We start from the raw sequence: 21,002 nt of genomic DNA, 5'->3' as shown, positions 1-21,002 counted from the left end.
ACAAACAAAACAATAAAAGAAAAACAAAACAAAAAAGGACTGCCCAAAGAGGAACAAGTTCTTTCTCTCTTCACAATTTTTCAGATGTGATTTATAGGTGTGTTTTTCCAAGTAAGTCCAAACAAGGCCAGTGAATGGCTCGGAATTAGTTTGATTCCGTTAATTGAAACAAGGGCCATCTGGGTGGAAATGGGAGGGTTCAGGCAGCTGTCAATGTTGTTTCATGTGGGATTTTTAATATTCCCAATTCTGCAGTTACCAAGGAGTGCTGTTGGACTGTGCACTGGGGTTTAGAGGTGGAAATGATCGATGAGAAATACAAAAAAAACACCCCAAACCACAGCTATAATGATAACAACAACTTGCAGCTCTGCAGGGAACTGTCTGGAAGGTATTGACCAAATGTGTTCTGCTCAACAACAGTCCAGGCTCCACCTTAAAAAGGTGAGAAAACAAGGTGTAAATTAGGGCTTGATACTGCCTGGACCAGGACATTGCAGTGCTGTTTGCTCTATAATTCATACCTTCACCCCAGTGATTCTTTCCTCTGGGGCAGGGAGCAAAAAAATAAAGGCTTTGGTCATTTTCTGGCTCTTCAACAACGCAAGGAATCGTTTTGGTTCACCTGCCTCTCTCCTATTTTGGCTGTGATACCACAAAGAGAGAAAAAGGAGAAAAATGTTGATGTTGATTTAGGTGTGCTGGAATTAAGACTGACATGGAGGCCTAAAAATAAACCTCTCTTGCTCCAACCCTTCTGGTGTTGAAATAATTGAAGACACTTGAGATGAAGGAAGGGGGCAGAGGTCATGGCGTGTCCAGTAATGGCATGGCCATGGGTTTTTTTTTTTTGTTTGGACACTTTAATGTCTTGAAGTGGGTCTTGTTTCCTCTTATTAATTCCTGCAAATATCAGGGTAAAGGATCTCAGAGCTGAGCCACGCAGCAGCCAAGTGTTGCACAACCACCTGCCTCTCAGACTGCCTTCACAGCTTAGCAGAGAAGTCTGCATGTTTAAAAATCTCAGCAAAGGAAAAGAAGGCTGCATCTTTTTTTTTTAGTGGGATGTTTTCCTGTGTTTCTGGACCAGAACTGTACCTTTTTCATTTTTAAAACTTTTTCTTTCTTTTCCCTTTAAAAAAAATTTTTTTTGGATTTGTTTCTGAAGTATTTAGAAAAAAAACACAGCTTATTTGTCTGAATATTAACTAAAACAGCCAACAAAATATGTGATGTTATTGTAGAGTTGGGACTGAACACGAGTTGAGCGAGGTCATCAGCTCTTCAGATCCTTCAGAAAGAGGGTTTGGCCAGCACTGAATTTACTTGAAATGTCCCTGCTGGAACAGTGCTGGCCTGAGGCACCAGCCCGCCAGCACAGCCCCATAAGAGCTCCCAGTCCCACCAGTCCCACTGTCCCTCAGCCATTCCTGGCAGAGGAGCAGAGCTGTGCTGTCCCCCTGATTTAATTATAACCAGTTATTACCATTGCTCTGCCCTGTTTTGGATTCTTTACATATTGTTTTGGAAAAGCTTAGTGGGATCGCAGCCTTTGTATATATAAAATATAGGATGATTGAAGACCTGGCCACTGCTTTATTTGGCTTCCTCGGCCATGCGTTCCTCCCCAAGCATTTTCCCCTCCTGCTGCCAGATCACTGTTTAAATTGTGTGTAAATAGAAAAGGAACTGTTAAAAAATGCTGGAATCGGGACTTACTGGGAAGAACACCTTCCTAGAGGCCTTTTCCCCCCTTTTCCTGGGGCTTTTGGCTCTGTTAGGTCACATCAAAAGCCCTCTATGGGTGCCACTGTTAAATCTGATGACTCTCTGGGTATCCATCCCTGTTTGGACTGGAATAGCTCCACCGGTTTGTTTTTTTTCCTATTAAACTAAATTCTTTGGAGTGTAGAGAAGTTGTAATTAGGAGGAGAAAAAAAGAGACCCTTAGAACCACTGTGAAGAGAGATAAAGACAAAAGAGGCTTCTGTAAAGATGAGGAAGCAAAGAAAAATAGCAGCTTTGTTCCTTTTCTCTTGAGGGGTTTTGGGGAAAAGTTGAAGGTGGAATGAATGGCCAGGCTCTCCTTCCTGCACCTGCAGCATCCCTCCGCCTTCTGGCTTTGCCCTTCGTAAAATCCCACCATGGTTTGGGTTGGAAGAGACTTAAAGATCATCTCATTGCACCCCCCTGCTGTGGAAGGGACACCTTCACCAGACCAGGTTGCTCAGACCTGTTGTTATCTGCAGCTTTTCTTCCTCCCTAGCCCTGGAGCTGGCAGATCCCCGTGCTCACGGGGAAGTTTTCTGGTGTTTTTAGGGAGTGTGGAAGTCACGCTCGGCTTGTAACGCTCCTGGCTCGAGCCTCACACGCCCCACCTGAGTCACCCACGGACCCGTGAGGGCTCTGACAGCACAGCTCATGTCCTGGCCTTGCTCCAAACATGCTTTTGGGAGGTGGGAAAGGCGTGTAGATTGTACAGCCCAAATCCAGAGGGATGAAGATAAGGTAAACACCAGCTTTTTGGGGCTTTTCGGAGAACAATGCATGGAAAGTGAAGCCAAATCGCCACTATCGCTCTTCAAAGCTTTTTTTCCCCCCTGTGTCACAAGCTGCCCTCGTGGTGCAGTGCCCGTCTGTAGGGGATGGGTGGGTTTCCTGCATCAGGGAGACAACGAAATGATTTCCCTCTTTGTGTTCCTGTCCGTGCTGGAAGCAGCACATGGATGGGCTGTGGGAAGGATGTGCCAAGTCCCAGCGCTCTTTCCGTGAGCGCTGGATTGAAACCATGGCATGGAATGGAACTGCAGCTCCGAGGGTATTAAACAGGAATGCGTGCCATCCTTCAATTTCACTAAAAGCCATTAGCATTGGAATGACATGGTCACTATTTATAAATCCCCGGTGCAGATGACTTGGTGCAGCTGGCCAGGAGAAAAGGCTCAATGGAAACGGGGAGTTTATTTGCATTAATGGTCCTTACGTGCTGCTCTGGCAGCAGGAGGAGGCTGAGGGCATGGAGCATTTCAGTGTCAGTGATTATGGCAGGCAGAAGTTCTTGCAACTTTTCAACAAATCCCAGTCCTGACTGGAAAACACCCGTTCAGAACGATGCTTTTGGAGCGATGCGTTGCTCTGAAAACCTGAGCTGTTCATCCTGTCTGTGGGGGAGAAGTTGTCTTGGAAGTGAAAAATGAATGGAGAGGAACTGGGGGCAAGGAGATCAACCCAGGTTTTTTAATCTGTGAGGAATATTCTTATCTTGGCTGTGCAAGGGGATCAGTCAGGAGCAGGGGATGGGTCTCACACAGAGAAATGGGGTGGCCTCCAGGGACCAACAGCACTCACAGATACAGGAGGTTTTTGGGGTCTCTTGGGTTGCTCTTAGGCTGTGTCTGTGGCCCCAGCTTGGACCTCATTTCTGTCTGAATTTAGTAAATCTAAGCAGAACCCAGCCACCCCAGAGAACATGAGGGTTTTGTTCACATCTCTGTCCCTCTCTTCCCATCTTGGGGTCTCCAGCTGTGTTCATTCCTCCCAGACCAGTCTTTCCAGCCTGAAGTGTTGCGAATTTTAATGCTCTCTCTGCTTTCTGGTGCACGTTGCCTGTTTCTAGAAAACAACGAAAACAATAAATCATGGAAAGAAATCTTTTCATCCTTGACTGGCAATCACTGAGCACTTAGATTCGGAAAATATTCACTCTTCCAACCTAGTGATGATCATTTCCAGCCCAGCATTCCTCAGAAACCATTTGTGGAGCTGCTTTAAGAGCCGTCAGCTGCTCACTTCTCGCTGCTTTTGGTCACCTCCCAAAACTCTGCGATGGACTCTGAGAAGATGAAGTGAGCTGAGCAGCCCTCTGCTCTCCCCAAGCTAAGCTTCACGTTCTGAAGAAGGTAACAATTTTGCAGGACCATAATACGTCACATCAAGGGCAGGGGTTTGCTCTGCTGGTGTATGAACTTGTACGTGTTGCACATGCAGCTGATTAGTGAGAGCACAGCCCAAAAATCCCCACTAAGAGCTATAGTGAGAGTGGCTGACTGATCATTCCTGACAAGATGTTTTTATCTGTAGCCAGTAGCCAAAAGTTCCAGCGAGTTTTGCACGATGACTTTCAAATCCCTGACATCTCTCGGCGCTCTCTGGCTCGGGCGCGCGGCCTTGGGAGCGACACGAGCCAGGACTTGGGTGTCGAGCCCGTGGAGCAGCTCATAAGGAGCTGAGCCATTTCCAGGGCTCCTCATCCATCACACAGCTGCTTTCATCGCTTGCACTGAAGGACTTAAGCAGGGATTATGGCATGAACCCTGCCTTTCCTCCATCCCGCTCGCTCTGTCTCTCATTAACCAGCTCTAAGAATTTGTTACTCGAGTTGCAGACTCATTGACCCGGATTCCCTAATAATACAGGGAAGAGGAGATTTTTTTTCCGTGCTTGATCGCTGGCTTCTGTGTATACTTGGTGCTATTTATATGCAGGAGGACTAAAAGCCTGTAATAAAGATGGGGCCAACTTTGCAGCAAAATTCCTGCGTGCCCAGAGAGAGAGAGGCAGAGGTGAGTGTGGGTGGATGTTCCCATCCTTGCAGACCCAGCAGGAGTTTTTTGGGGAGCAGCCCCTGCTTTTGCAGCCTGATTCACCTAGATTGGTTTAGCTCAGGGCTCCCCACTTTGCTCTGGAAATGCCTCTCCATCGAAGTCATGCACTGGCTTGCTTTGTGACATGTTTGATTTCTTCTACACCGAGAGCAAAGCCAAGCAGAAGGGCTGGGAGAGTATTCCTGCCTGGCTCTCCTCAGCCTTTGGGGCTCTGTGATCACTTCTAGGTCATGGAGGATTTGCCATCAGCACTTTCCATCCTCGGAGCAGAGCTTCTGTCGTGGTTTATTTTCTGCCTGGAGCCAGCTGGTGGTTCCCGGGAGGGAGACATTGGAGTTTCAGCTGCACTCCCCATCTTTTGGCTTCAATGCTGCTGCCACGAGGAGATGTTGGGGTAACCAGGAGAGCGAAGCCTTGGTCTTGGCTTTCCTTTCAGGGCACCCATTCTTTTATGGGATGTAGCTGAACTTTGGTATCAGCTCCTCACTGCAAGAAAAGGGTTTGAGTTGAAAGGAGCAGCAATGCAGGAGCTCTTTTCCTGAGGACACGGTGGGAGACAGGAGGTGGAGCAGCCTGGAAAATATTGCAAGGTCCTGCTGGAGTTGCCTGTGTTTGCTGGTTTGAGGAAAAGGGATCAGAACTAAAGGATTTTGCCTAATGCTGTTGGCAAACACCTCTCTGTTTTTATGGAGGAACACCTAGAAGTCCAGAATAAATATGTCATTAGCCCCTGCCTGGAAAAAAAAATGGATTGTAGCATTTTTTAAAAAATCCCCCATAAAATGTTTGATTTCAAGCATTAGAGGGTTTTCTTGTGGAGACAGGCACAACTTGATTTTGTGAGCTAAAGTCAACCCCTATTGTCTGCCAGGGATTTTTCTGAACTGTTCTGCAATGAGAAAGGATGTATATCCATGAGATATTTGCATTGAGAGTTACCTCAGTGCCACAACACAGCTTCTTTTAATAAAAAAAGTGACTTTTGTCTGTCTTTCCTCCTCCCCTCCTTCACAAGCCTTTCTTCAAAAATGTCACGTTTCCTGTAATTCATCACAGGCTCTTCCATGTCCCCTTAACACCTCAATTTCTGTATCACTCTCTTGCAAATGAACCTTTTCTGAATTCCCTGGAAGTTTGTTTCAGGTTAGAGGACCATCAGAACAGGGCTCCAGACTGCTCGTGCAAACCATAGGAATTTACATGGGGGGTTATTTATTAATTGGATTTTCCAATGATTGAGCCAGCAGGACATTCAGAAATGAGGCAGATTTTTTTTGTTGTTGTCGGATTTGGTAGCCCAGCTTTCCAAATTCCACGTTGAGCATGGAATAGGCCACCCCAGTGCTTCCCACAGAGCTCCCTGACACATTTTCTGTATTTAAAAAAAAAAAAGAAATAGATGTCTAGACAGCACACTAAATTTATATGTGAGCAGATTTGTATCTCTTGTCCTCAGAAGATAAGATCGTGTCGGAGCAGAATCCTGTTCCGTGTTGCTGGGGATGTTTGGTATCTGCAGTAACAGCCTCCCCTGCCTCTTCCAGCCTTTTCCAGCGGAGATGCCGTGGGCTGAGGACTGTGCTTTGACTGGAGCACGCTGGGACTGGCTGGGATTGACTGGGATTGACTGGGATTGGGCTGTTTCCAGCAGCTCGCTGTCACACCGTGGACTCGCCCTTCTTGTCCCCACCGGTCAGGGTTTCCCTGTCACAAAGCCAAAGCCACCTGCCCCTGTCTGCAGACACCTTGTTTAATGTTCAGCAGCAGCAGCAGCCACCCAAGGATCTGCTGTGGTAGGAGAAGGTTCCAGTGCTGCAGATAAAGCAGAGCCCATAAAGATAAGCCCTGGGTGTGTGCAGTGGATTCCCTTTCACTGGGCACGAGGCTTGAGACATGGATTTCAGGCTGCACGCTGCTGCCTCTCCCCTGAGCTTTTCAGCTTCTCCTCTGAATCTTTCAGCCACTTCTCTGAACCTTTCAGCCACTTCTCTGAACCTTTCAGCCTTTCTCTGACCAAGGGCAGGCCACGCTCCCACAGCGTGGGCCGTGTCTGCTGCGAGCTGGGGATGCTCCCAGTAATTCTCCCTCACTGTACCCACTGCACGTCCCTGTTGGCCACCAAACTGCCCCTTGCGATCCCGTGGGTCTTTTGTCATGGATTTACTTGGGAAAGGCCCTCAGGAAAGGGCTGTGGGAGCCAGGGAATGCGCTTGGTGCAGACCATGGATTTCCCGGTGACGCATCAGGATGGCAGCGCTCTTCTCCTCCTGCCAGGCTGCTCTCGCTGTAGCTCCGGCCTCCTTCAACATCATTCCCTTCTCCCCCTTTTTAGGGGTATTATTCCTGCCCAGCTTGTCAGGGCAAGTGAAGACAGGATGGATGTGGCTTGAGGTCACTCCCCAGCTGAGCAGCCTCCTCCATCCCACGCCCCTGGGAGAGCAGCAGCCTCGGAGAGGGCTCTGGAGCTGAATTTTGCCTGCTGCTGTCAGTGGGATTACAGTGCCACTGCAAACCCGGGGCTGTGAACAAATGGGTGAAAAAAATGTTTATTTTTAGAACTGGAACCATGATAAATATGTGGAATTTGTCCAGGGTCTGCCTGCTGCACCTTTTTGAAATGCAAAGTGCATGTCTGTTAAAATACCTCTCCAAAGGTCAGCATAACCTCTGGAATGAGTGTGCTGGCCTTTTGGAAAGCAGGTGAAGCTTCAGATGAGAGCATGGGCCCCCATAACCCAAATCTGCCTCAGTGCCATCTGACACCACAAGGATGTGGATGGAAATGCTGCCTTGCCAGAAGAGTTTATCCTTCAGGTTTCAGTGAGGAGCCTCAGACCATTCCTCACCCTTCACTTCAGCTTTTCCTTCCATTTTCCTGCCTTTTATGTTTGCTCATGCGTTTGAGGGATGTGCTGTGAGCGTCATGTTTGAAACTGGTGAGGGTGGGGATGAAAGGTGGAAAACTCAGGAATAAAAGGAGGGATGGAACCTCAAGGCATCCCTCAGGGGGACCCAGCAGGTTTGTGTCCCTTGTGATGATGCAGCCAGGCTCGCAGGGCTCAGGGATTGAAGTGCCTGAGAACCTTACGTTTTTCAATCCTTTTAGCTGCCCGTGAGGTGGAGGAAGAGTGTTACTCTCTTTTAGGCAGGGAACTGAGGCAGAAAGGGAAGAAACTACTTGCTCCAGAGTGTTGTAGGAATCTCGAAGCTGAAGAAAAAAAAAAAAAAGAGTTGGCGTAGCTCTTCACTGCCTGTCAGGCACCCTGGGGTAGGGTGGCACTTCTGCCACGAGCTTGGCTGTCGTCATCCCATCTTTTGGGTGGGAATGCACAGCCGGGAGAGGAGAGGCTTTGGAGCAGTAGCAGAGGGACAGAAATGCGATCCAAGCTGTGGAAGCCGAGCTGCAAATTAGGGCAATTCAAAGGCACAATTGAAAGGCACAAACATCCTGTTGAGCTCGCGAGTCCCCGGCAGCACCTAATGAGCAAAGCACATGCTCCAGCTCAGCCCCAGGCGTGTTCCAGTGGGAAAACTCTGCCTCCCTGCCTCGGGTTATGTCAGGCCTTATTCCTCCAGCAGGTGTTCACGTGAAGGGGGGGGAACAGCGTTATAAATAAATTATCCATTAACTTCCGTCGGGTGCTTTTCCTATTGTTTAGCCACAATATGCTTTCCTGTTTTTTTTTTAGAAGAAAAACCAAAACAAAAAGGGCCAGACCCCGACCCCGAGTTCCCCTCTGGCAGGGTGGACCCAAAGCTGTGTTTGAAGTGGGTGCCAGCGTCATTGTTGTCCTGTCACTCGTGCTGGTGGCATTGGCACTGCCACCTCAGTCCCCTGTGCCTTCTGAGAGGGGCATGCGAAGAATCTGCCTGGGTGCAAGGGGCATCACATCCCTGGCAGGAGTCTTTTCTCCATCAGGTGGCTGTGGGAGAAAGGCTGGTGCTGCTCTGGGATTGGAAAGGAGGGGATTTTGGGGATAGCAGAGAGGAGGACAAAAACTCTCTTCCCTCCTTCTTTCTCCTGGCCGGCATGAGGACATTGAGGCCATGGCACTTGCAACAACGGGGGGGGGGGGGGGTGTTTTTAACCATTTTAGAAACAAAAAGCAGCTCAGTGGGTGATAAAATGAGGGTTTCTCTGCCAGGGGAGGCTGTTGTCAAGTCAGGCAGGGTGTGAGGTGGCACTGAGCCCACCCAGTCCCACAGGAGCCCCTTGGGATCTGTCCCAGCTCTGCTGGACCCAGGTCCCAGCTGAACAGCACAAAGGCTCTGTGAATCCACATGGAAAATGGGGAGCTGGGTGGGGAAGCAAGGCCAGGAGAGGGCTCACCCTCCGTGTGCTGGCTGGGTCCCTGCCTGTCCCTGCTCAGGAAGCCCCAGTCCAGGCTCCCTTTGCAGCAGCACCCACATGAGCCACGGGCGGGTTGTGCTGGGAGCAGCCATTTCTGCGTTTTAGCTCCTCAGCAGGCAAGGAATGAGATTTCTCCTGGAAATACACAAAGAAATGCCCCTTCCTCGGGAGCCCTCCTGTGCCGGGACAGTCCTGGAGGATGTCTGGCCTGCAGAGGTGCTGTGCTGGGCAGGGGGATTGAACACCTGGGGGGGATTTTCCCTTCCCCATCTGCTCCAGGGCTCTTTCCACAGCCCTGGCATGGAACTGGCACATTCCCCTCACTGGTGTGAGAGCAAGGATGTGTTAATTTACACTGGTGTATGACAGAATTAAGCATCACACAGCAGCTGTCACATGCAGGACAAACCAAGAGACAAAACACCTTCTGATTGTTATTTTTATCTTGCTGGAACGGGAGCTTTCTGCCTTCGTAGCCCTTTGACTCCTGTTACAGATGCCTCATTTGAAGGGCTAAGCCTGTGCTCAGATCTTGCTGCAACCTCTTTTCTCTTTGCTCAGTGCCTTAGTGCAGGTCCCAGCCTCTTGCTGCCCTGTCTGCTCGGGTTTTGCTTGCAGAAAAAGCTGCCACCGCTGCAGCCCTCCTGCCAGCTCGCCCAGCTGAGCTCCCAGGATCTTCTGGTGGGTTTTTTCCAACAGAGGAAGACGCCAGAAAATCCTTCCCTTGTCACAAAGCAAAGCCTGGGGTTACACACAGGGAGGAAGCAGCTTGAAGGAAGGGCCTGGCAGGCGGCTGCTGAAGCTTCAAACGTGGCTAAAAAAGAGTTCAGAATGAATGTGAGCATGTGATGGGGTTTGATGTTTAACAGGATGGCTTTGGGCACTCAGGATGTGTTCCATTTTTGCTTTAAAAACCTACAAAGCCAGGTGCAGAGAGAGGAGGAGAGGTGGAGTGGGTGGGGAATGAGGAGACCAAATTCCCTGGAACACCACAGTGGTGGTGGGAGCCCAGGTCCTGGAGCAAGTCCCCACGTGCTCAGGGGTATGCAAAAGAGGTTGTCTCCACCTCAGGGAGCTTCTAGCTAAGGTTTAAGATTAAAAGTTGAGCTTTTTTTTCATTTCTGCTTCATGCCTGTGTGAACTTCACTTTAGGCTCCAAATCTGCTTTTCTTGAAATCGGTCTCAGAATTGCTATTGACTTTAAATGGTGCAAGATCTCACCCATCAATTCTCCTTCTCCCATCTGTAAAACGAGGATGGCAGGATTTCTGTGCCATCTGCGGTGCTGTGAAGCTGAAAACAATCATCATTTATGGAGTGCTCTGAGCTCAAATGGGAGGTTCTGGGTAAAGGCAAGGCTGTGCAGGATGAAATGTTCCTGAATGTGCCAGTTGCATCTGGTATCTGAGCCAGGAGCTGGGTTGAAGGTTTAGGAAGAACAGTCTCGTGATGCAGAGGTGCTCCAGCTGCTGAATGTCTTGGATTATTTGTGTTGGTCAAGAGTTCCTGTTCATCATTACAAAACCAGGGCACAGAGGAGCTGTTGGCTGCACATCCCATAAAAATCTCTTAAAATCCATGCTCATCTGGAGCATCTCTGATTTTTAACAGCCAGAGTCCTCAGAGCTCCTGTCTCTGGCCACCATGTGAGTTAACAGCACGTGCACTGCAAGGAGGAAACTCGGAGCCACAGGTGTTGCGCTTTTCCGAGGGCAATAGGAAGCATCTGATGGGAACAAAGGATGTTCCTTCCCATCCAGCTTTGCAGGGAAGCTGCCTAACCTTTGCCTGACACGTGTTTGCAGAAAGCTGAGGGCCAAACCGGGACAGCAAAGAGCAGGCTGTGGCTAAGCATGCTGTTTTAAGGTGAAATATTTCGGGCGGTGTAAATCACACCAACACGTGCCTCAGGCCAAGCCCTCCTGACAGATGCTGCTTTGTCCTTTTGCAGACACGAGCCACCAAACCCGCTCGGTGTCCAGCCGGCCCTACTACAGCCTGCCCAACAGCAGCCATGAGAGACGCTCGGTGCTGGCCATCACGGAGCCGCCGCGCTTCCACTCGCAGGCCAAGGGCAAGAACGTGCGGCTGGACGCGCACTCGCGCAAGGCCACGCGCAGGAACAGCTTCTGCAACGGCGTCACCTTCACCAACCGGCCCATCCACCTGTACGAGAAGGTGCGCCTGAAGCTGGTGGCCGTGCACCACGGCTGGAGCGGGGCCCTGCGCTTCGGCTTCACCATCCACGACCCCTCGCAGATGAGCTCCGAGGAGATACCAAAGTACGCCTGCCCCGACCTCGTCACCCGCCCCGGCTACTGGGCCAAGGCTCTGCCGGAGAGGTTTGCGGTCAGGGACAATATCTTGGCCTTCTGGGTGGACCGGCACGGGAGAGTCTTCTACAGTATTAATGACGAGGAGCCAATCTTGTTTCACTGTGGTATTAAAGTTTCCGGGCCTCTTTGGGCCCTCATAGATGTCTATGGAATTACCCACGAAGTGCAAATCCTAGGTAAGTGTGTCTTTGGGCCTGTGGGCTGCTCTTCTGGTCGCTCTTTCTGGTCCTGTAGGAAAGATGCATGATCTGTATGATCATTTCTATGGGACACTTAAGAAAATTAATTTGCTGTTGGTTTTGTACCTCCAATTCATCGTTTTTCTCCTGCCAGCGGTAGGGATGCAGAAAGAAATGTATTTCAGAGATGGCAGTGATGGAAAGTCCTAAGGCTGCACATTCTGTGAAGGGATAAATGGAAATCTTTACCTTTAACTCCACTCAGCTTTCTCTGAGCTGGATGTGCTGCTGTGGCATGGAAAAACACGGAGCAAGGTCCCAGGGACTGAGGAGACAAAAAGGACAAGTTCTGACTTGATCTGGCCTTTTCCAGCTACCAGTTACTGCCAGTGCATTGGAAAACCACCGGTCATTGACCAAGAGTTTCCTGGAGCCCTTCCCCAGCCCCTCTCTCCGCTCTTGGCCGTGGTCCCACCCAGGCTGGCAGTTTGAGGGGCTGTGTTTGCATTGTGACCCTTCCTGGCACAGGGACATCACTCAGACCCCTGGAATCAGGTGGAGTCTGGCTGATTTTACAGCCTCACCCTTAGGGAGGGCTGCAAGAGGGGATGGATCTGTTCCCACCACCAAGCCCAGCTGAGGGCCACGGAACGATTTTCCTTTCGTGCCTTTTACAGCATTGAAATTTCTAATGAATTCAGCGTTAGATGGAGTGTTTGAACTGGGCTACACCACAGGGAACACTTTGAAAATCCAAGAGAGTTGCCCTTTCCCAGAGGCTCCTGGGAGCTGATGGAGTTTTAACAGCCAAAGCCAGCTGCACCTGCCCGAGGGGATGGTGCTGCCAGCCTGGCACGGAGCAGGTGCCAGGGATGAGCTGTGGAATGGCAAGTCCAGAGGGCAGGCAGCTCCATCACACATCCTTCTGAATGGTGCCAATTATTTTATAGGCGAGAAGGCCACACATAAACAACTCTTTTCCCTGTCTGCTGTGCCTCAAATGTGTAATTAAACCTCAGCAGCAGCTTGTCCTCTAATTGCAGTTGCGACATACTCCAGCCTCTGGTGCTCGTCACAGAGGAGAAGGAGTGTTTGCTGTATTGGCCAAGGCAGCTGCTTCACCAGAGCTCTCCTTTCTCCTCATTAAATTGGAGATAGAAAAATAAAATGCAGCTCCTTTCTGCCCCCCAGCCCCAGTCCTGTCTGCAGCACCCAAGACTCAGGCTGAGAGCACCTGTGCTCTGATGGGGTTTTTTTGATTAAAACACCAAACCCCACAAACTGCCTCAGGAATCAGGGCCATGCTCAGCCATCTGGGGCACCAGGGGACCCGAACTCCTTGCTTGAGTGGTGGTGTCATAGAGGATGTGCTTGTCTCTGCCTCTTCCTCCCAAAATGTTGCGAGTTGAGACAATTGTGAAATACAGCTCCAGTTCTGAGGCACAAAATGCCACTTTCAGCATCATGAATCACAGAATGGTTTGCGCTGGAAAGGACCTTAGAAATCATCTCATTCCAGCTCCCTGCCATGGGCAGGGACACCTTCCACTAGCCCAGGTTGTTCCAAGCCCCGTCCAACCTGCCCTTGGACACTGCCAGGGATGGGGCATCCATCATGAAGCTTGGATGTGTCTGACTCCTCTGCGGGAGCATTTCTTGCCAGACACGCTGCGCTGGCTGAGCAGGAGCTGCTCCAGCCATCAGCCCACCCCAGTGGCCTCTCCTGCCTGCGCTTCTGAGAGAGGCAGGTTCTGCTTTGCAGCTGCTGGATGGATTTGGGTGTTTTTCCTTCTTTGCCAAAGGCCTGGGGATTCTCTCCTCCAAGCAGCAGGCAGCGTTGGTGCTGGCCTGCTTCACCCCTCTCCATCTCTGGGAAGACCAGGAGTCATTCACACAGACTCTTAAATTCCACGTGCTTTGACTTTGCTCAGTGGGTTAAACCCTTCAGAGTGAAGCGTCCAGGCTGCCCCAGGCAGGGCAGGAGGTAGAAGGGAGAACACTCCCAAACTCTCCCACACCTTTACATCACCCCTGAGCCTGGCATGGCCCAAGTGAAAACCTGGGAAATTAATTAAGGATCAACATCCTGACTTTCCCTTTGCTGTGAACAGGGTAAACAGCTTTCTGCTGTAAAAGCTTTCTAACACCTGCAGGAAGCAGCTTTTGTCACAAGCTCTCCATTCAAAACCTCTGCAGGGCTGTGAACATCGCTGAAATATGAGGCTTGAAATGACCTCTCTTGGACACACCTGTGCCTGGACACAGGTGTAAGGCAATGACAAGGAGTGTGGAAAGAACATCCATTCATCCTTGTGTTCCTTCACCCCTCACTTGTGGATTTGTCTTGCACAAGACCTCAGGACAACAAAATACTGAGACGTTTTCTTTTTTTACCTCAAAACTATCAGACCTTTCTCCTCAGGAAGCTGTAGGACCACGCTGGTTTACAGCTTCTCCCAGTTCCCCAGTGCAGGGAACTCCCAGATCACACGAGTACTTTGGAACACTTGTTTTTCCTTGGCTGGTGCCAAGATGCGGCCGCTCCTCTGCCTGCTCCACGCATGACTCTGCACCAGGAGCTGTTCATTAGTGGTTGACCTGTGGCTGATTTTTCCTTTCGGAGGAGCAGAGTCTGTAGGCTGCAATAATGATTGTAAGCATAAAAGCAGGTGGTTTTCTCTGGACTAATGCCTCTGTGCCTGGGTTTCTCTCACAGACAGCATGTTTGCAGAGACCATGAGCACCGCCCGGCTCAGCACCGCCCGGCTCAGCACTTGCCTCCCCCAGAGCAACCACGACTCGGCCAACTTCAACAACAACGAGCTCGAGAACAACCAAGTGGTGGCCAAAATTGCAAACCTAAACCTCAGCCGGGTACCAGGCCTTGGGACTGACAACCACATCATCCCCTGCTGCCCCAACCGGCGGCAGCACGCCCAGGGAGTCCCGGCATTCCTGGACACCGACCTGCGGTTCCACCCCACCCGTGGCCCCGACATCACCTTCTCCCAGGACAGGATGGTGGCCTGCACCAACTGGCAGGAGAGCAATAGGACTTTGGTGTTTTCTGACCGGCCTTTGCACATCGGGGAGAGCCTCTTTGTGGAAGTAGGACACCTGGGGCTGCCGTACTACGGGGCCCTCTCGTTCGGCATCACCTCGTGTGATCCGAGCACTTTACGGACAAACGAGCTCCCGGCGGATCCAGACTTTCTCCTGGACCGCAAGGAGTACTGGGTGGTGTACCGGGCGTTCCCGGTCCTCAACAGCGGCGACATCCTCAGCTTCATGGTCCTGCCCAACGGAGAGGTGCACCACGGGGTCAACGGGGCCAGCCGGGGGATGCTGATGTGTGTGGACACCTCACAATCCCTCTGGGTGTTTTTTACAATCCACGGTGTGATCAACCAGCTCAAAATCCTGGGTGAGTGCAGCCAGAAAAAAAAAAAAAGGATAACAGAGTATCTGGCTGGGGAAGTTTGCTGGGCCAGAAGCAGAGCTCTGGGCTTGCACTCACAGTGCTCACTGATGTGAGGATGCAGCTCCTTGTGTTTGCAAACAAGAGTGAGCGAGACATGGTACCTGTCACAGAGATGTGTGCAGCCTCTATGATTCCTGCAGGAAAGGATGAGACTTGAGAAATGAAACAAGCAGCAGGCAGGGAGGCAGGGATGGCTGTGGGGGACAGCTGTTTTTCAGTGGGTTTGTTTTTAGGAGGGATTCTTTATAAACTCCCTATTCCAGCCAACGGGTATTAAACTTCTGCCTTGGTAGGGATGATGGTTTTTGTGAGCACAGCTCTGGTTTAAGCATGGACAGTAATTGCTCCTGAAGCACTGCCACAGCTCAGGGATCAGCTGGCACTTCTGATCCATTGCTGGTGACCAGTTCCAGCTTTTGTCCTTTCCTCCTGTTAAGGACTCCATCAGAAAAGCAGCTGTTAATGACTTTGTAAAGCAGGTTTTCTTCATCCAAAGCAATGTCCTTTCCCAGCTGACAGTGAGACAGCTACAGCTTGAGCCCACTGCTGCTGGGGAGAGGGAGACCTTGGGGGAATGGGAAGGCAAATACTGGATAACCTGGTGCTTGCTTCACTGAAGCTGAACAGGCTTCATACAGAGGCGTAACGAGGTCCAGGCCCTGGGGGTCACATCCAAAATCTTGACCTGTATCCTTAATAAAGGGCGGCATTAACTCAGCAGCTGGAGCTGCCCTGAAGCCCCTGTGCAGATGGAGTGGGAGCAGCTCAGCAGGCTGAGGGGGTTTGGCTGGGATTGGGGTGTTCCTCTGTGGGCTCAGCTCTCTCCTGTGTTCCCAGGCACGGTGCAGTCCAGCCCAGTGACGGTGTCTCCCTCAGGATCCCCCGGTGGCTCCCAGTACGACAGCGACTCGGACATGGCCTTCAGCGTCAACAGGTCCTCGTCGGCCTCGGAGTCCTCGCTGGGTAAGGACAGGCAGCCCTCAGCTCTCAGGGGGGGATGTTACCTCTCCTGCCAGGCCAACAGAAGGAATGGGAAGAAAACCCAGTGCTGGAAAGGTTTTCATGGCCTGAAGAAGGGTTGCATGCTGGTTGTATCAGCACCAGCAGCACCAGGGCGGTGACTGTCCCCTGTGCTGGGCGCTGCTGAGGCACCTCGAGGGCTGTGTCCAGTTCTGGGCCACTCATGACAAGAAAGACCCTGGGGGGCTGGAGCGTGTCCAGGGAAGGGTCTGGAGAATTAAGTCCTATCAGGAGGAGTGGCTGAGGGAGCTGGGAAAGGGCTCAGCCTGGACCAAAGGAGGCTCCGGGGGGACCTTGTGGCTCTGCACAAGTCCCTGACAGAAGGGGGCAGCCGGGGGGGTCGGGCTCTGCTCGCAGGGAACAGGGACAGGAGGGAGGAAACAGCATCTGGTTGCACCAGGAGTGGTTTAATTTGAATATAAGGAATAATTTCTTTATGGAAAGGAGAGTCAGGTATCCAACAAGCTGCCCAGGAAAGGAATCGCTATCCCTACAAGTGTTCAAAAAATGTGTGGATACCTGCCCCACGTGTAGGAAAGGGATAACAGGCTCTTCCAGAGCTGTAACTGCTGCTGGTTGGAATACACTGGGATTTGTTTGGCCAAAGAACCAGGCCATGACTGGGGAAGGAAGAGCCTTAAAAACTGACTGAAATGTGTGTACGGTACAGAGTCAGCTTTGCCCCATCCCGTTGAAGAGCCTTAAAAACAGATTTAAATGTCTGTACTGTACAGAGTCAGCTTTGCCCCATCCTGGTGGCTAAACAACCTCATTCCCCCCTCCTCTTTTGCAGTGACTGCCCCCAGCTCCCCTTTGAGCCCCCCCATCTCTCCTGTCTTCTCCCCTCCGGAGCCATCGAGCAGCAAGAACGGGGAGTGCACCGTGTGCTTTGACAGCGAGGTGGACACGGTGATCTACACCTGCGGACACATGTGCCTCTGCAACACCTGTGGTCTTAAGCTGAAGAAGCAGCTCAACGCCTGCTGCCCCATCTGCCGACGGGTCATCAAAGATGTGATCAAAATCTACCGCCCGTAGCGCCCGTCCCGGGCTGCAGGAAGGGGGAACGCCGCTAGCAAACCACGCCTTTCCGTCCCTGCTTATGGGTTATCGTGCTGGTCAGTCGTTATCAAGTGGCTCGTTATCTGTGTTTCCTTATTTGACTGGTAGGGCACAATTCAGGGAGCAAAGCTGAGGATTGTGTGGGGCCGTGCCGGCCAGGCCGAACCGGGGAATCGCCAGGACCCGAGGCAGCTGCAGATGAGAAATTTCCCGTGCAAAGGCTCTTTTTTCCCTCCTCCCGCTGCGGGGGAGGCTTGCTGTGGTGAGCGTCGGGATGGGGAAGTTGCCACTTGGGCAAAGCTGGGTGCCACTGGGCTTCCCGACCCTAAAACCCGACAGCTCTGGGCTGCTGCCAGGGGCTTGTGCTGTGGTGGAGCAAAACTGGGACGAGGCCCAGCGGGAGGGTTCAAAGTGGACAGAACGGATCTGGAAATGTCATGTAAGGAGAACTAGCTCAGGCCAGATAGTGGCACAGCCAGCTTGTCACTTGTTTGGGTTGTGTCTCCATGAACTGGCTCGTGGGGACATGGAGGAGCTGGTCTGGGCTTAGATAAAGCAGCTTTTTCTTTCTGTGGCAGAACAGAGACTTCTGGCCATGGAGGCTGAGACCCAGGGAGCTGCCCTGGGGGAGCAGCGAGGAGCACGAGCCCACCCAGAGCCCAGGCAGCCCCTGCAGCAAATGAAGGAGCTGCAGGGAGCTGTGAGGGGCAGCTCAGGCACGGCCCTGCTGCCTTCTGAAGCCATAAATCACAGCCTGTGGACGACAGGGGTGTTTGGGTGGGCACACTGCAGTCCTGGCTCGGGATGCTGCTGTCTGCAGTGAGGGGATTTGTCACCTCCAGGCACACACACCCCTGCATTCTGCTCTGCCCTCCTGGCAGGTGGCACAGCTGCCGTGTCACCCCATCCTGACTGTCACCAGTCCTTGACCTTCCCCTGCAGCCGGTGCCATGGCAGGGCTCAGCCTTCCTCCCGCCCCACCACGGGGATTTTTGGAGGCTCTGGTGAGAAATTCATTTCTGACCCAGTCCCATCAGGCTCACCCTTTTTTCTGGGGACTCTATGTGCCGACTTTACCTGTTTTCTCCTGCCTTTCCAGGTTTCCCAGCATAGCTCCCAGCTGCCTGCACGCTGGGTCTCAACTGTAGATGAGACCTTGTTGAGAAAAACAGGGACTATCTCACTTGGCTTTACTGAGGAGGAAGGAAAATGCCCTGAGGCTGTTATTAGATGTTGGGATTTAAATGGTGAATGGGTTTAGGGTGTGATACCAGCTACCGGCAGCAGCTGGATGAGCTGAGCAGCATCTGACTGTGCAGCACTAGGGCTGGTGTGAGGAGCTCAGCATCCTCCTCCCGGCTGCTCCAGCAGGAGCTGCCCTCCAGTCTCCATCCTCTGCCCTCTGCACAGTCCTTCAGCCTGAGCCTGGCCAGTTTCCAGCTGGTCCAGGCTCCTAAAGAGGGGCGAAAAGGATGGGAATGGGAGGATGAGAGGAGCTGTGTCACTGCAGCTCGGTGACCGTGTGCTCCCGAGTGCGTAAGAACGGCTTTTAGAAAGGTGCAATTACCACATTTTAGTCTGGAAAAAGGAAAAATAGAATAATAACTCCTGTACATGTCAGGGCTTCTGGGCACAGCAGGGCAGCCTGAGGGATCTGTGGCCATTCCCCCTCTCCTCCAAGGCGGTGGGTGCACGGTGCTGAAGCCCAGGTGGTGGTTTGGCTGTGCCAGGAGAGCTGGGTTTGGGTCCTGACCTGTCCCAGCCCTGTGCCGGCCCTGTGCCAGCCCTGTCCCTTGCTGCCATCGGGGAGGGCACACCCAGGGAGCAGCTCATCCTCCTCCTGCAGCAGGCTGTGCTCACAGGGCACCCCGAAACCTTTTGTTTTATCCTTGAGGAGCTGCTGAACATTTTTAATGAGAGTATCAACGAGAGGCTGCTGCGGAGCGAGATCTCTCAGCCATGACCCTGCACGAGGGCCCAACAGCTTTGCAGAGCCCTTTTCGGAGAGCTGGCTCATGCCACTGGCTGTGCCACCGCCCTCAGCAGAGCCACTGCACCTTTCACGTCCACCTTTGCCACAGGAGGCAGCCAGGGCAGCTTCCCTGCCTCTGGAGCCTTGTCCTGCTTCCCTCCACCCCAGGGACCACAGGGATTGCATTCCCAGGGATCTCCCAGTCCCACGCTGGCAGATCCAGGTCCAGCTGTGAGCAGTGGGCACAGCACCAAGGGCACAACAGTGCCAGGGTGTGTCAGCACCTGCCTGGGCACAGCCTGCAGCGGGAAGCCTTTCCATGGGGAGGAATCCAAGGGAAGCTGTCGGAATGCCCAGCCTGGATCAGGTCTGGGCCAGCTCTGGGGTTGCTGTCCCAGCCTCAGGGGTGCCCTCTGCTCACTGCTCACAGTGACAGCAGCGGGGCAGAGCCCCTCTGCTTGGTGCCACCTCAGCGCCTCCAGCAGCAGGGTGGGCACAGCCTGGGTGGGGTTTGTTTGGTGTAGCTCTGTTTTGTATTTTGAAGCCAGCAAGGAGAAACACCAAATCCACTCCAGGAGCTGTTCAGGACACGTTGCAGAGGCTGAATTTTTGCTGTAGCAGCCAAAACCAGTTTGCAGAAGGGGCAGCACCCAGTGAGGCCAGCATGGCGAGCGGGATGGGAGAGCAGTGGACCTGTGGCCCTGCCTATCCAAAAGCAACAGAAATTTTCCAAAATAGGCCTCAAAAAAAAAAAAAATTAAAAAAAGATTTCCAGGAAAAGGTAGCCTCTTACAGATTTCATTGTTAGTATTCGTATTGCTATTTTTTTTAAACAGTCCAATGATATATGATTTGTACAGGAGATCTGTTTGTGCCTTATAAGGGTGTCTGTGCACTTTTTATCCTTTTTAAAGCAACTTTTAAAAAGAAAAAAAGAAAAAAAAGACGGGGGGAGAAAACCAACACAGATCAACGGTAGTTTTATAGAATTTTGTGTTCACTGAGAATCCTGCTTTATATATATATATATATATGTACACATATATACATATATATATATATATGAGTGAAAAAGTGTTTATTTCCATGGATTTTCCCCTCCTCTCCTCCTTGACCTTTGTTTGAAAATTTAAAAAAAAAAAAAAAAAAAGGAGAAAAAGGAAGAAAGAAACGAGATGGGGGAACTCTTTTACCTCTCCCCCTTTCTGAGGCAGTTCCTCCCTTGTCGTTTATGATTCAATACTGTGACCTGTATTATCTTGTTGAAGCTGAATCAGATTTTGGACCTCTGTATTAGGCTTTTCAAGCAAATTTTTGGGGGGCCTGGGGAGGGAGGGCATCGCACGAGGGAGGGAGCTGCACCTCTACATGTCAGTGCTCTATAGTGTTCAGTGCTGTGTGTTTTCCTTTTGTCCATTTACCTGTTTTCCATGAATATAATTTGACTTGTTTATGAAACAAATAAACCTTTGGCTTGTACAGAGTGCTCTGAAGTGTTTCAAAGAGTTTGAACTGGGGGGGGAGTGAGGGGGTGAGCACGTCCTCTGTTTGAAAAGTGGGGCAGCACTGATCCAGAGGGGCAGGGGAAGGCACCTCTGCTTAAAAAAGAAATTAAAAAGACACAAAAAAGACACTTTACAAACCTTTTCCTGAGCTTTGCTCCTGGGAGTCACTGCCCAGTGGCTGCTCACTCCCTCCATGGGCTTTGCTGCTCATTTAACCTTGCAAATCCTTTAAAGTTTGGGGGACAAGGGTGTATTTCAGGGCTACAGAGGTGAAAGGGTTTGGTGGCCGTCACAAAGAGCCCCAAATTTCTTATCCAATCTCAGGCAAGGCATTTGCCAGCCTGGCCCCCTCCTGTGCCCTGCTGTGGCTGTGGCAGCCAGGGGTGATGCAGACAGGGCAGGAGGGCTGATTTTCTTTTTTTCCTTTTCATTGTTTTCTTTTTTCCTGTTCCTTTTCATCTTCCCTTTTCTTTTCCCCTTCCCTTTCCGTTT

General features: G+C 51.3%; 1 protein-coding gene across 1 annotated transcript in view; it reads left to right on the top strand.

Annotated features, from left to right (window-relative positions):
- NEURL1B (neuralized E3 ubiquitin protein ligase 1B) overlaps positions 1 to 20,489 on the top strand; it is a 32,209-nt gene extending 11,720 nt beyond the window's left edge. Inside the window, exons 2-5 of the mRNA XM_032124991.1 lie at positions 10,907 to 11,467; positions 14,187 to 14,894; positions 15,789 to 15,914; positions 16,765 to 20,489. Of these exons, the coding sequence (XP_031980882.1) occupies positions 10,907 to 11,467; positions 14,187 to 14,894; positions 15,789 to 15,914; positions 16,765 to 17,009 (1,640 nt within the window). The 3' untranslated portion in view covers positions 17,010 to 20,489. The remainder of the gene's footprint in view (positions 1 to 10,906; positions 11,468 to 14,186; positions 14,895 to 15,788; positions 15,915 to 16,764) is intronic.
- Positions 20,490 to 21,002: the final 513 nt, after the last annotated feature.

The sequence above is a fragment of the Corvus moneduloides genome, chromosome 15, assembly GCF_009650955.1.
Source record: "Corvus moneduloides isolate bCorMon1 chromosome 15, bCorMon1.pri, whole genome shotgun sequence".
NCBI classification, from domain to species: domain Eukaryota; kingdom Metazoa; phylum Chordata; class Aves; order Passeriformes; family Corvidae; genus Corvus; species Corvus moneduloides.
The sequence above is the reverse complement of the archived record's forward strand: the minus strand, read 5'-3'. Positions and strand labels throughout refer to the sequence as shown.